General features: G+C 35.7%; 1 protein-coding gene across 5 annotated transcripts in view; it reads left to right on the top strand.

The window, feature by feature from the left end:
- Window positions 1–16,738, top strand: part of CNTN5 (contactin 5) — a 603,369-nt gene that overhangs the window by 267,944 nt on the left and 318,687 nt on the right. For all 5 annotated transcript variants that reach the window (XM_051780168.1, XM_051780170.1, XM_051780169.1 and 2 more), the window contains one exon: window positions 16,221–16,350. In XM_051780168.1, coding sequence (XP_051636128.1) covers window positions 16,296–16,350 — 55 coding nt within the window. In that variant the 5' untranslated portion in view covers window positions 16,221–16,295. The remainder of the gene's footprint in view (window positions 1–16,220; window positions 16,351–16,738) is intronic.

The following is a 16,738-nucleotide window of genomic DNA, read 5'->3' as shown; positions in this document are numbered from 1 at the left end:
GCTGTTGCCGATGGCCGTTTGGAGTTGCTGTAAGTAAGCAGCAGCCAAGGGAAGTTGGCTGAAGGAGAGAATTTTAAATCCTGTCCTTGATCATCTGAAAGAAAGCTCTGACACAAATACTCACAGAAAGGAGAGTGTGAATAGATTATTTTTCTTTTTTTCATTTCTTTCTGTCTTTTTGTGTTGTATTTCTTCCTGAAAGACTCTTGAAGGTGGTGGGGAATGATACAAATCAAGTGTTTACAGGGGAGAAAAGGATTTCTCCAAATTTTATATTTTCTTTGTGGAAGAGAAAAAGGCAGAGATAGTAAACAGTGAGACAAAAAATAGTGCATTAACTTTCTAGTATATTATATGCAAATAGGAAAGGGCAAAGATTGGTCTGTAGAGGCACATGCACAAGGACAACTTGGGGTAGGACATGCTACAGCAGTGTATATAGGAACAGGAGACACAGCAGATTTATTTTTGGATTTGTAGCTGTCCTGTAATATTTAATCTGCTTGTGCTGTGAAAACAGAAGATATTTGGGGGTAGAATGTCACCTCAGTCAGTGATGGCAACATACAATTTACATTGTAAGAGAACAGCTGAGGAAAACTGGTAAATTAAAATAAAATAAAAAAAGAGTGAAATTTAACCAGCTAATTCATATCTGAAGTTTATAAGTAAGAAAAGGTACATTGGCTCTTCTCTGGTCCTTAGATTACTTTTCCTTCATAATGTCCCCCCTCTACTGAATTCAGATCATAGATTTGTTTTGTTTTCCTTATTCCCTACTTGTTCTCCAACTTTGAAGACACTGGATGATCATTCTTAAAACTGTAGCACCTTTGCTACGTTTAGTGAATCCTCAAACCATCAGGAGTACAGTGAGATTCCTCACCACTGTCCCCCATATAAAATAATAGTCAGACTAAATTTTGTTACATAAAATGGATGGATGTAAAGAAGTGTCCATCTTCTGCCTTTTCAGGGATGTAAAACTCCAGCCGCAGGAACTGCTGGCTATGAGTTTTACTTTAATATATAGACGTAGGGTTCTTTAATACCTCGAGATAGTGTCAAGAGAATAAGTCACAGGCTTGTTTCCAAGAAATTTCTTTATTAGGGGAGTAAATGAGGGGACTTGGACAAAGTTCAAAAGGACACCACACAAGTGAGACAAAAATACTGACTCAGCATATACTATTAATTGACAGCACTTAAGGCAAAATCCAACCGATTCCACAACACTTAAATCAAGATTCAATCCCTCCAGCTCCAAACCACCCCAAGCACCAAAAAAGGAGCAAAGAAAAAGAAGCAGAGAGAGCAAGAACAGGGAAGAAGAAAGAGGGAGAGATTGCTTGTATAGCTACCACCCAAGCCTTGTAGAAGACCAGCTCTGACAAGTCCCATGGCAGAGCCTCGACACAAGGCAAACATATACCTGTGGCTTTATTTGCTCTGCTCCCTATGGCCACCCCACACAGGTGTGGTCCCTGACCCACCAGCCACTCTGGGGTTCCAGGCCAGGGTGAGGGGCAGTGTTCTCTCTGTCCCTGCCAATCTGAGACTGAGTGAGAGGCCCCAGGAGGTGTGGTGTGTTATAGTTTTCCCAGGCTGCTCATGACTAACAGCTGCTCCAGGGCTTTCCCATGTGGGTTCCAAGGGCCTGCCTTGAGTGATAGGATGCCACCTCACCTCCCTGAGGTTTGACCCAGCCCTTGCCACTCCACACACACACTCCCCACAATCTAGTTCTGACCTAATAATAATTTACCTGGTTTCCAACAAAGGAAGCTATAAATTTCTCATCAGCTGTCCCCTCTCACTACGTAAACTTCCCCACCTCCCCCCTTCACCCCAATTTGTTTGAGAACAAGGAATTTAGCAAGTTATTTTATTAAATGGATTAACTGAATAAATTGTCAGAAGAGATCCACACATATATGTATGAAGTTGAAACTGAAATTGTTTTTAATTATTATTCCATAAATTAAATTTTCTGAACTACTGACAAGGTGAAATGTAGATGTTGTAAAACTAGTGGCTATATTTTCAAATTAAATATTTTTCTGCTGGATGCATCATGAAGTCTTATTTACAGAAAATTTTAAGTAGTGATATAAGTAAGATGTTTGCCACCCATTTGGTTTGTATTCTCTTGGGTCTTTTTAGTTTTGGAATTTCCTTAGCTGGGAGATAATATTTTATTATATACTTTCAGTGGTGAAATGAAGGATCTATAGTCTGAGATTTTGCCTTTTAGTTAACCAGAATTAAGCCAAGCTAACAGGGCTACTTTCCTGTATAACTATCTATGGAGGATTATAATATTTCTAATGTCCCTTTGTCCTTGTTTAAATTTATTAAATCATTTTAACTTAAAATCAGATTATTTAATTTAAATATCATATTTCATTAATTTGTTTATTACTTTAATTAACAGAAAGGCTTTTCCTTTTAGTATGTTTAGTATGTATCAAGGACTCCCATAAATAGAAATAGAAAGACTGCAAATAATACACTCCTTACACTTTTAAAAAATATTAAAAGCACAGATAATACCTGCCTCTCCATTTTCAGTAGCAATCTACATAATCATATTTAATGACATCCTCATTTTTTTATTTAAAATAATTTTAAAATATTCTGACATAATGTGGATAATGGCAAGGCAAGAAGTGAACGTGCTAGGAGTTACTTTCTCTTTCCAATTGCTCAGATATTTTTGTGGTGAGACCTGTCACAATACTAAGTTGCACAGATAGATCACATTAATTTTTATAAATGAACTATTACAACTAGATTCTAAGGGAACTCTCAAGATAAGAAGAATAGAAAATATAACACCACATTTAACAGAAGACATTATCAGACTAATTTTAAGAACTTATTTTAGATAAGCCTGTGTCCTCTTGGCATCTTCTCTCCCTGCTTGCTGCTTTGCATGAAACCTGTAGTGAAGAGCAGGAAGGTGACAAGGCATCCTGAGACAGCATTCATTTTCAGATGTAAGTGTCATTCTATTAGCCATCCTGCTATTCTTGTTTTGCAGCAGGGGTTAGAAATTGAATTGTAAAACACTTATGATTTGAACTAATTATCAGGGAGGGAAGAGAAGCACATACAATTCCTACCTCAATTCCACCTTGGTTCCCTTATAACCACTAATCAGGACTGTGCCAAGGGGTTCCTGTCTCTTGGAAGGAAATGGCTGAACTTTTAATAAAAGCAGGCAACACTCCACATATCTTCCAGAAGCACAAAAAAAAATCATCTTAAGTAAGTGCAGTGCAGTAAGACTGATACTTCACTCCCTGTCAAACAAATGACTGAAACTCTGTCCCAATGGAGCCTCCTCTGGATAATTAATAGGATTTACCAGCACTTGTCCAGCACACTCCTGTAACATGTGTGATGCACTAGAAGAATTTCAGCACACTAACAGCAAAAGGTGCATAGTTCCTTCACTATGTTTCATTGCATTTTGCTGAATTGGTGTTCTTAGTTTGGGCTTTATAGACAATATGAATTTGCCAAAGTGAAGCATCTTCTACAGCAAGGAAAGTGTCATACTGGAAGCTTTAAGCAGTGCATAATTTGTGTTCTTGCTTGTAAATTTTAAATTCTTTGCCTTCATAAATGGCAATAGAGAAAAGAAATAAAAAAGAAACTATCCTCTGTCAGTGAACACAACCTACAACCAATTGGAACTCACTAACTAAAAAAAAGGGACAAGTTTTTTTGCAAGACAAGTTCTGATAGAATGAAAAAAAGTCAAGGAGATCAATGGAAATAAGTGCTGTCCACACAGTCAATGACATTACTTCTGGAAACCAACAAGAGACTTTTAGTTAAGGAGGATGTTCTCTCCCCAGAAAAACATTTAAGAAATCATTTCAGAAACTGTAAGAAATTATTTCAGAAACTATTTCAGAAATATAACCAAACAAATGAAGAAAAAGTCAGGAGATATTCTTCTGCTTCTCCTGAGAGAACTGGGACCACTTCGTGATATAATTAGGGAAATAGGGGCACTCCCTAGGGAGTACTAAAGCAGTTGATCTTCATAACTGTAAATCCCAATTTAGAATGCCAACAATACAAAAATAATACTAAAACACTTCATCCACTTGACACAAAATGTAGAAATGGTAATTAAAAAAATGGAAAATAACTTGATCGTTGCAGACTTTCATGCAGATCAGATGGCTACAGTTTATGCAAAATTAACATTATACTGAATGTGTTGTCTGGGCTGGATAATTATCCAGAAATATGCTCTATTTGGTCCAGATTATATTTGTGTACAAATATTGAATAGCACAGAGATCTTATGTTTGTTAATGTAGTACTCTATGGCTGGAGCCTCTGGGCCTGATTCTGAGCCACTATATGTTTCCCATCTTAAGTCACGGCTGTTGTATCATGAAAGCTTACAGGGGCAAGGAACCATGGTAAGTTTTATTTTGTTTTTTGACATGTAATGGTAACCTCCAAGGTGATGGTTAACCCAGAATCCTGGGTAAATTGCATTTGCATGTGCACCAAACCAGCCTCTGCACTTCCTTGTTATGACATTCTTAATTTTTGAGCCTAAAACTGTCTACTCTGCTGCTTCTTCAAAACACTACATTTCAATACTCTAAAATGTATTAAATGGAAATGTATTAATGTATTAAAGGAAGGGCTGCTAACTTACACAGAAATCTCTGCAAGAAATTAATCTTCCATAAATAAAGGTCTTGCAACCACTATTAACATACTTTCTTGTGCAATGTAACATTATCTTCCAAAGAATAAACGAATTAAAAGAGTCAGCACCACCACCAACTAAATGTTGGGCTAAGAATTGTTCTAATTAGTTCTAAACTCAGAAATGACAAGGTGTCTGGATAGAATGTATGGGAAGATGTTAGAGTAGATCATCTATTAGAATCTCTAAAGAAACCTGAAATGTTCTAGTTGTGAGCTACTGTGATTCTAAACATTTACTGGAATTTTCCTATAAGGATAAGGAAAATAATCCCCACAGAATATAATGAAGGCAATACTACTATGGAGAGGACTGTTTAAAAAAGCTAGACAGGATGTCTGCCCTCATGCTTTATCACTAATACTGCAGAAGGTTTTACATTATGGTATCCTGGGCTTCAAATTAAATGTCAAATTCAATTTGCCACTGAAAACATGAAGTGTGTGACTGCCCTTAGAAGGGTAACCTGACAGCACAATTTCATAATTGGTGTCTGCCCTAATGCTGAGTTAAAATACAAGAAGAGATGTTATTTGACTGCAGTCATATCTTACTCTTTAAAAATAAACAATCTACCTCTAGATAGGCTAACATACATTTGGTTGAAATTGGAGTCCTTAGTAAAGTTCACTGGCTTTATTTAAAATCTGTGGGAAAATAATGTTGAATATCATATCATAACAAATAGAAACCTCCCTGATGGGATCATGCCAGCAGTTACCTCTTTATGACTCTGACATTTAGCTCGTAATAAAATGAGATTTCTGAAAGAAAATGAAGAGGTGTTTATTCCACTTAGAGTACTTTTTTTTTTTTTTTCTATTCGGACAAGCTTGTGTTTTAATAATGAGATTTCTAATCCACTTTAATATCCTATCATTATATCTTAGTGAACTATCTGCCATATAAGTAATAATAATGAGGTATGTTTAAATATAAAAATGCACCCTTAAGCATCTAGACACTTTTAGTACTCGTTGTAATTAGAGACTTAAGAAACATGTGCAATTAAATATGCTCATAAAAAAAACAGATACATCTCTGTAGCACCAGTCAATTTGTTGCATCATTAATATTCTTCAGTATGGCAGTTAAAAAATGCACTGCAGTGTTTCAAGTAGAAAATAGCTAAGAACAAAATTATTAACATTTAAACCACCACAACTGTTTCAGAACAGCAACTGTTTTAAGTATCTTCTCCAAACTAATATTGTTTTTACAGAAGCATTTTCAAAGTGTACATCTTTATCTATCGCTCTAAGTTCCAAAGATAATGTCTTTTTACTATAGATTAAATAAACTCTTTGTTGTCCTGAGATGTGGCAACTATTAATTGCAATGAGATAGTCTATTGAAACCATTTAAACAACACAAATAGCATTTTATTTCTGTTTTTTTTAATTCATCTGAATGGTTTGATATTGAATTTAACTATGGAGTTTTTAAAATATATTCAGTGTTAAGACTTGTTTCCAGAAGTGTTTAAAGTGACTTCTGCTTCTTAAGCCTAGGAAATGTTTAGCCTGTCTTGAATTGAAGATGTAATCCTTTTGACCTGTTTCATTTTTGCAGAGTATCCTCTCATTTGAACACATGAGCAATAAAACCTTTGTGCTTGTGCAAATTCTAGTAAAATGTTAATGTACCCTTCTTGAAGGGTCTGGATACAGAGATCACCTCAACTTGGAGGACACATACTTTATCGTTTCTCAAAAAACAGTATAAAAATTATAGAAAGACAGCTCATATTTGAAAATCAGAAAAGTGTTTTTTTCTCAGAACAGGATGCTGAGGGAAGTGGTCAGATGCTCAGTTAGTTCCAACCCCCCTGCCGTGAGCAGAGATACATTTCACTAGATGACATTTCTCAGAGGCCCAACCAACCTGGTCTTGAACACAACTTCTCTGGGAACAAAAATGTTTTCCAACCTTAATGCATCTGTGATTCTAGGATTCTATAATTAGATGGAATTTTTAGCTAAAAATTTTGTATTTCTTTCATTATTTATCATGTTAAAATAAAATATTTGACTAAAACTGGTCTTATTACCTAAACCTGGGGGCTGAACTAATGTGAAATCTGCCACAATGACTAATGCAGAACTCGTGAATAAGATGTCAAGACAAGTTTTTTTATAGAACTGTCATTTTTCTAATTTGTGGATTGGCACCGAGGTAGACTTGTACCACATACGCACCAACAGATTGTTCATGTATGATCTTTTAGCACACTAACCTCTCTTTTTGTCTCCCATCCACTCTACACATGAAAGAGCCTCTTCCACTCACTACATGTAGCCTACATCCTTTTTGGATGAACATCCTTCTGACAGGTTGGCAGCATCATATAAGGCCCATAGGCAGGAGGTAAGCAGGGTATTGAAGGATCTTGCTTTTCTTTAACACACTTTTGGGAGCCTGCCCTGCACCTGCCTTGTATAGTGAATAGGATCTCACATCTTAGGCACAGAAAATTTATGGATCCTTTTCAAATGTAGTACTGAACACCCTGGTGCACAATATACCCTGTTATGCCAGAGCTGATTTGTTTGGAAGTGAGCACAGAATTTAAAGGTCCACGGAGAGATTGTGGCCACTACTTTAACGCAGTACACACAGTCTACAGGGAGTTGAGTGGAGATGCTGGTGTATGTTATTAAAAGGCATAATATTATTAGTCTGGTGGTTATATTAAGTGAAAGATTTAAGCTACAACTGTTTATATTGGCTGATATAATACCAGATACAAGTGGCAGTCAAGGATACTTATTTAATTGCAGTTGCCTTCCCTCTTGGTAGTAGTTGGCTGCTGCAAAAGAGAGGCCAAGATGAGCTATTTCTCTTAACCATTAGAGATAGTTCTACCAAGTTCAACTGAGAGACAAAATAACAGCGGTGCCTTGCTGTTCTTATCATTGTCCTTAAATTGTCTGCTTGGCAAAGAAAAGACCATTTCCAGATGTGATTACACTGGCACATCTTACGATCACCCAGAGGAATTTAGAAATAAACAGGTAGGCCTGAAAAGAGTAGCATGAGAATATGCCTTTTTCCCTGCATTTTTTTTGTTGTAAATAAGTCTAATACAAACAATGCAGGTTGAGGACAGGTCACGAGCAGGACCCACAATTCTACAGTCCTTTCTCCCTGAACTTCTCAAGTTATCTGAGGGCATCTGTAGGACTTATTATTAAGTACTTGATTATCTTTCCTGAATAATTAAAGCAAAATACTGAGAAATGTCCATCATAGATGAAGGCTGATTTTATTGCAATATCACTGAGATTAGGAGTTAAATGACCAGTTTAATTTTTCACAACTTGTCGAAACTTTCATGTACACTTGAAAAAACAAGTGAGAACTGCTATCACTCAGCTTAAGCTATCTGAAACTTAATTGAATAATTTAGAATAGCTGTCTAGGCTTCTGCTGCAATCAGATTTCCATCACAGTTAGCAAAAAGAATAAGGTTGTTCATCTCACTCCAAAACAGTTGTCAAAAATGTTTTTAATTAATTTTCCTTCTGGTTTTCTATTCCTCTTCATTTACTAACAAAAGAGCTTATATACCTAATTTCCAAAGTGTCCAATTATACATAATTTTCCTCTTTATCTTTTTTTTCCTATTACATGTGAATAATATTGACAGAACTAAAAAAAAAAAATTGAAGTGAGTGTAATGGCAGCTTATGGGACTTTTAAGGAATGACTGTTCATAAAGGTCATACAAGAAACCAAACAGCTTAACTATGGTACTTGTGAGAAAGTCTATGTTATCCCCAGTCCAGGCTTTGAGAAATTGGAAAATCACACTGCTGAGGTGAATCTGTGTTTCAGCATATATTCACATACCTAAGTGAGAGAGCAAACCTTTTTATACTGCTTTATCCCCAGCAGCTGCTTCTTCTCTGAAATGTGAGCTGAATTTTAGAAACTGTCAGTCTGATTGGCAAATAGATGCAGAAAAAAAAAACAACAGAATTAATTCCACTGCTCTCCTTCTCAAAAGGCCTCATCCAACAGGTATTGTTCACCAGAGAACATGACCACACCTAGTAGTGGGAGCAGCAGTGAAGCTGCCTCAGTGCCTGCAAGTAGCACCAGTACCTCAAGGTATATCCAAAATTACTTGATTGCCTAAGCACTACTCTAGGGTTTTTGCACTTTATTCAAGTGAATTTTGTCAAATAGCAGCACCACACACTATTGAAGGTTTAGTGTCTGATCTACAGTAAGAATGCCTAACAGGATCTAGCACCTATATCAGGTAACACTGAATGATCCCTTAAATAATTTAGCATAAAACAAGCCTTCTTGGTCAAGTGATTTGTTAATCCCCACTATACTTATTCATTCGGTTAAAAGAGGTAATATGAAAAAGCAGTCAATTGTCTAAAATGTTGGAAAGAGAAACATTCTGCAGCTTACATCCAAACCCTCTATTTTGAATATGTATGTGCAAATATATTCAAACACTATTGAAAATAATCAATATTTAATACAATATAAATATAATATTATCTTATTTTATGGGTACTGTACACAGTTTTCCAAACAGCTTTAATTCATCTGAATAATTCAGAATCTCTTGGACTCATAGGTGTTTCGAAATACTTACTAAGGGTTTGCAACCAAATGTTTTTCTTTGTTTTTCAGAGCAGTAGTTCGGATGTTCATTCACTAGTATAGAAATTGTGATTGACCATTATTTCAGAATTAGTCAATTTGACTGTTTTGTAGAGTAGCATTTATGTTTCTTCCTAGAACTAGACTGGTGTCTTTGAAAGCTTTATTAGTATCACAAATTAAAAAAAAAAAAAAAAACAAAATAAAACACAACAACAACAAAAACCAAATAAAAAAAATCCAAACAAACCACAATCAACCTTTTAAATATTAACTTAGATATTGTAAGTCTTGGTTGCTTGCCAGGAGGAATCTGACAAGCAAAGGTTCCACTGCAGAATATTAAAATTGTTAGTAAATTAGGTGTTCATAAAACAATTCAGAAATTGTTTTATTTAACTGCTAAAACTTCTTCTTTATTAAATTTTCATTACAATATTTTAGACAATTATTAAAACTTGAAAATAAATTATTTTCCCTTGGGGTGATAATCAATCCTACAAGATGCCTTGCTGTTTACATTGACTTAATATAATTTCACTTTCATTTGTCCTATAATAAATTCCACTGACACTTCATTGTAAAAGTGTCTATGGTATGACTTTTGTCAAATATTAACTTATTTTTTTTTATTAAATATAAGCCGTTCTGTAAATAGTATTGTCAAAAAGACTTTGGACTGAGCAAATTAATTCCTTATTGAAAGCAAGCAGGGACATGAACTCAATCAAGGTTATTTATATTCTCTATAACCAGAGTCTGTAATAATCATGGCCTAATAGTTAACTTTATATGTAAATATATCATCAGGGAGCTCTCAACAGACAAGCTCTTTTTAAAAATTTCCAGCCAAGCTGCTTCCTCTGTTCATGATGAACTTTGAAATATCTGAGCTTCTGGTTTTCTAAAGCCTCTAATTCTCCATGGACTGAGCATTGCCATGTCTGATACTCATAGGAGCAGGGAAGACAGGCTGAGTTGCTGTCCGTGGCAATTCCATTCATATCTTCCAAGCCCTGATTGAAGTAAAGGCTGTGCAGGGAGGGACAGAGACTTCAGTGTTGATTAGAAGGCTTTATTTCAGTACTTTAAACTGGAGCTTCAGTTGGATGTCTGTCTTTTTCCAAGAGTATAACAAATCTTTTATAGAAAGCCTAGTCAGTGATACTTAGCTTGTTGCAACTATTGATTCCATGGGTTTGCCACCTTAAGTAAGGAATATTATTAGCAGTTTCACTGCACCTTAGGCCAATGTCCTCCACTTACTGAATGTAAAGAAAAGTATTTCCTATCTAAAATCATATGTGTATTTGTTCTTCATATGATATGCTATTCTTTTTCTTTCCATTTGGATGTATGGGTGGCAATAGCTCAATTTCTAACTCTCTTCAGTTCCTGCTTTTCCAGGTCCATGTAAACCTTATCACTGTTTTTATTCCTTCATTACCTGTGAGCATGCTGCTTTCCTGAAGAGAAGGGGAAAATGAAATAATTTGATATTTCCTCTAATATATTGATATAGGAAAAAGAAATATTATAGAGAAAACTATTTTTTTTTGTGACAAGTCACACGCTTTCCTCTGAGCAGTGTAGTCACTGTAGAGACAAAAACTTTTGTTACATTGCTTTGCCAGAGGATGTGGATTTGAGCAAGCAATCTTTTCATGTTGGTACAGATAAATGGATAAATATGCGTATGGTGGAAAAGGGAAATGAGGTAGTGGTAATGGAAGAAAGCACTTTGTTATCAATATTGAGGTATCTATGCTAAAGGCTTCACTTCATAAGTTTTTTAATTAAAAAAAAACAAAAAAATATTTTCAGTTGCATTTAAATTTATTATAAGTGCCAGAAAAAAAACACTAATGATAGTAGATGTTATTATTATGCTTAGAAAGACCATAGTTTTACTAAATCTAGTTTAAGCCTCTAGCACATTAATGTTGGCAACATTCATTAGTACTCGTACTCTCAGTATTCATAAGTTCTACTAGGAATCAGAACCATGAGAAAGTATCCACCCTGTCACTACTAGCCAAAGCAATTAATTAAAACATACTGAATGGTGAGCGCTTTAATAAATTTTCTACAATTAACACACAGAGTTAAAACAAATTGCAAAATTAATTTGGCAGAAATTCTTGGGAAAAAAAGGACTATGGGTAGTACCATTTGGAAATTGAAAATCTCACCTTCTAATTATTTGTGCCGAAAAAGAAGTTAGATCAATTACTTGCTGCACATTATACACATCGACTGTATTTTAGATCACTGTTTTTTACAAATTGTCATGAGAGAAAATTCCTCTCTTCAGTATTATGAAAAAAAAGTTTACTGAAACTGCATGTATTATAGAGAAACCAGAATAAGAACAGGACAGGAAAAAAATCAATAAATGGTAAACATTCCACCCTTAATTTAAAAACTAGACTGTAGAACTTCGTCAATCATGCTATTATATAAAAGAATACAGGATATTCTGGACAACTTATTTTTTTTTCTTGCACTGAATTATCAATAAAGCCAGAAAAGTGTTCCAAAGAAACCAGTTGGATTCTTATGAGATCCAAATTTATATTTGGGGGAAAAATAAAAACTGCTCAGTTGAAATAATTTTTAAGTCCTTTTGAGCAGCATCTTCAGATATATTCTTTTGCATTAGTAAGTGACTGTATATTCTGTTTCACATTCTTAAGATTCCTCATTCTGGGATAGTCAGGGGTGAGGAAAAAAAAAACCAAAAAAGAAAATTAACAAGATTTTCCAACCAAGAATAACTGAATACTACTCGTATTAAACTACTTACAAAATAGGCAAGTTTTAGGTGGGAGATCTTTCTTATAAGATTGAAGACAATATTCATTAACTTTTTTTACAGTAGTAACACCCTTTCTTTTTTTATTTTTTTTTTAATAAGAAAGAAGATGCTTCTCTCAATGAATTTAATGCAGCTTTGATCTTTTTGCTACAAGCATAAAGGAATCCTTCAATCACTGAAGTCTATCTAAAAGTGAGAGCCTAGTTATCTAAAAGATCATATGACAAGAACTGATAGTAAAGCTAGGAATACATCCCTTCATTTAATCTAGAGCAGAAATTAGACTATATGCCTATGCTTATTAAATATAACATTTTCATCCTCTTGCCCTTTTATTTTCTTCAAAGCACCTATGTCATTATTCCACATGCTACATGGTAGCCCATAAATGCAGTATCAATATATTTGTATGAACTGTACTCCTCCATTCTTAGATGTTCAATAACCCTACCATGTTGTTATGCATTCCATTTATCCATGTGGCTAGTAAAGTGTTTGCCAAGTACCCTTGAGGAAACAAGAAATATGGAAAAAATAAGTAAAGGTCCAAAATCCTATCATTATGATAATAATCAAAATTTCTAGGTAGATTTTTTAAAAGCAATGAAGTGACATATTTCCCCCTTTCTTGTTTTGCTAATAATTCTTCTACTGAGATAAGCCACCATATTTACACAATGAATGTCCAAATAGGAAGATCAGTGTCCCACATTCATTACTTAAATCAGAGCATTTCCCTATCATTGCACTCTGCTTTACATTTTAATATACTTCTGTAACAGGTTTGAAATTTGCATTACATTGATAGGATCAAGTTAGGTAGATCACAGTTAAGGGTTGTCATGTAAAAGCTGTTATAGATATTTAGCTACTGACTCCTTATCTAGCACCACATGCCATAATTCTGTTGCCTTTAATGAAATGTTCATTAAAAAATATTCTTTTTCATAGAAAGCCTAAAATCATCATGTTTCAAGAATGCAAAGAGAAATATATATAAGGGCATCTTTTATTTTGACGTTCCTACTGTTTGGCTCCAGTTAGACTTCATCCTGTTCCTGGTTTACCAATCATAGCCTTTAATATTATATTTTAATAGTCTAATCCAAGAGGCACAATAATACCTAATAATAACAACAACAATAATAATCTCACACTTTAATGCTGGAAAATTGGTATATTTCCCCCTGTTCATGCAACAGATAAATCACCAAGTTAAAATAATTTCTGTGTTACACCGTTATAAAAGCAGCTGAAGAGAAGTGAGGAAAAGAGGAAGAAGAAAGAGTAATAAAGTTGCAGGGAAGGGAAAGGGGGGAAGGAATCTGTGTTTTACTCTCTTTAACAGATATGGCCATAAGGGAAAAATTTAAATATTAATGAAAATGCTTATTTCCCAAAGGCCTGGCCAGCAAAGAATGCTGAATGAGATAATTCACCAACCAAAGGAACATAGTAACTGAAAAGCAGATTATCACTGAAGTGAAAAACAAAGGCAGCAGACATAAATAATTAACTGAGGATGTTTCATGTGGAGGTTTAGATGAGCTACAGGCACTATGTGGAAAGTCAATTGACTACCAGATTGTTATGTTCGCTTTCAGTGTTTCTTATATTAATGTATACACCCAATATTAAGTTTCTGTGGTCTGAGTTACCTGAAAGGAAGCACAACCCTACATGTTTTGTTTTTTTTATCTATGTTGAAAACCATACCTCCTGTGCTCTTTAAATGAAAGCTGACAAGCTACACCTTTAGATTGTTGCAGGAGTAATTACCAGCTACCTAAACAGATGTTGTCATCTTGTTCTCACACTGTGTGTGTCTCTCTATATATGAAGAAAAGACTATCAAAACTGGTTACAACTGGAAATGCTCAGAAAGCAGTTGAAGTGGAATAATCTGGTAGGAACCTACTATTACATTATGATTTTTTTTTCAGCTGTGTTGAGCTTTGCCTCTGTTCTCATACTGTGAGGGTTCTAACATAAAGAATAGAATCCCTGAAACAGCAATTGTGGCATGTAACTAAACTAGACTAATCTGAAAGAATCATATTATCCCCAAAATGGGTCTGGTAAGGGATCAAAGCAAATTCTCCTTTGTCTCATTGTTCTGTCCCATGGGATTGCTCTTGTACTTGTGGATCACAGCCTCTACAGATAGAAGATTTCTTGGGCTCCAATGAGAGGATATCAAAAACTTACTGAACAGATATGACTAATTAAGTGTAGGAAACTAGCTTTATGTCTGCAACTTGATGTTTTTCTAGTCAAAGACCAGAAGTACACTCAAGTTCATACATAAACCAGCTAAAACTTATCATATGTTGGACTGATTTTTCAGTTATTTGAATGTAAAAACTCCATTTTCCATTGTGTTAAAGCTACTGACGTTGTTGAAGTGATACCTAAGAAGATGTAATGTGCCAACATGTATGTACCAGTCATGGGACAGATAGGAAACAAAAATCTGGGGAGTGGTAGAAGGAGATAAATATGAAAAATCTCTTCTGTATAAGTGGTGATTGTTTCAAATGTATTGATGGATTCTTAGCACAGTGAGTAAAATTGAAGAAACTGGAATTTATTTGAACCCAATTTGCAAGTAGTAAAAAGACCTGAATTTTCCTAAAACAAATTATTATTTTTTGGGAGGCGTTTTAAAATGCCAAATATCAACATACTGCTTTCAAGAGAAGAATCACAGAATCGCAGAATGGTTGGGGTTGGAAGGGAAGTCGAGATATCTAGTTCAAAGTTTCTTCCAAAGCAGGTTCACCTGGAACAGGTTGCACAGGACTGCGTCTAGGAGGACTTTGAATATCTCCAGAGAAGGAGATTCTACAACCTTTCTGGGCAGCCTGTTCCAGTGCTCTGTCACCTCTCTCAGCCTTTCCTCATAAGAGAGATGTTCCAGTCCCCTAATTATCTTTCAGCCTTCTGCTGAACCCTCTCCAGTACTTCCTTGTCTTTCTTGGACTGGAGAGCCCAGTACAGGACACAGTACTCCAAATGCAGCCTCATTAGGGCTAAACTTAGGGGCAGGATCACCTCCCTGGACCTGCTGGCAATGTTTTTCCTAATGCAACCCAGGATACCATTGGCCTTCCTGGCCATAAGGGCATAATGCTGACTCATGAACAACTTGTTGTCCACCAGGACCCCCAGGTCCTTCTCTGCAGAAGGACCTTCCCTTCTCCTGCAGGTCAGCCTCCAGCCTGTACTGGTGTGTGGGGTTATTCTTCCTCAAGTGCAGGACCCTGCATTTGCCTTTGTTGAACTTCAGATGGTTCTTCTCTGCCCATCTCTGCAATCTATTGAGGTCCTTCTGAAGGGCTGTAAAGACTTCTGGGCTATTGGCCACTCCTCCCGGTTCTGTATCATCAGCAAGCTTGCTTGGGACACACTCTGTCCCTGCATCCAGGTAACTGATGAGTAAGTTGGACAATACTGGGCGCAGCACTGACCCCTAGGGAACACCACAAGCTACAGACCTCTAACTAGATTCTGCACTGCTGATTAGAACACTCTGAGCTCTGCCCTTCAGTGAATTCTCAATTCACCTCACTGTCCACTCATCTAAGCCACACTTCCACTTGGGGTTTTTGAAACACTTTATACCAAGCATCAACATATTGCTTTCAGGAAAATAGGAACCCATGACAAATTATATGCTTTGAATATGTTTTCTGTAAAAAATATGTGTATTATATTGTAAGCTTGCCTTTTTGGGAATTCAAGGCTTCAATATGGATGTAGCTTTAGGATGATATCCATATAAACATATATATATATATATATATATATATTTCCAAAGCACTGACACAGACATTTGAGCTATTAACACAGGTAACTACTGGAAAAAGATCCCTCTGAGTATCTGTCAGGATACCTGCCCCTGTTCATAGAGAGTTCTTTGGAACTAGAACTTTTAATTGCATTAGGACCAGGTTTGTCTCTTGAATTATCTGTCATATTATTGAGAGATACTTTTAATTTTCCTAACAAGGACTTGTCTTTTCCCACTAGGCTAAGCTTTAATGAAGAAACATCAGCATTGCTAACAACTGCATAAAGAGGGACAGAAGACCTTTGTGACCAAGGATGTGGTTGTCATGGAAACTGTTGCTGTTTCTGTCACTCACTGGCTGTCTTTCAGGTAAATCAAAACAAAACCAAGAAAACTCTGTTTATCATTTCAAGGCTCTTAACCGCAAACAGAAATAGGAAGATGTAAACCCACGCAAGAGAAGATCAACATCATTATGAAAACCATTTGCCTGAGTGTAACAACCTAATCTTAAGGCAAAGGAAGCACTTAAGATTTGAAAATGTTCATTGGTCAAAAGGAAAAACAAAAGTTAGAGGGTCCGTAAACAATCAGAGAGTTTTATTAGTAAATTACACAAAACTACACACTTGGCATGGAAATTGGTATATTAGTCCCTGACCTACTATATAGGTACATGACAGTGGGTTTTGGATAAACTGCTAGGGTGAAGGGAAAAGAGAAATGAAAGGGGTTGATTAAAAAGGGAGAGATGAAA

This window comes from Manacus candei, unplaced genomic scaffold, assembly GCF_025592945.1.
Source record: "Manacus candei isolate 608988 ecotype Guabito, Panama unplaced genomic scaffold, ASM2559294v1 h1tg000014l, whole genome shotgun sequence".
NCBI lineage: Eukaryota > Metazoa > Chordata > Aves > Passeriformes > Pipridae > Manacus > Manacus candei.
The sequence above is the reverse complement of the archived record's forward strand: the minus strand, read 5'-3'. Positions and strand labels throughout refer to the sequence as shown.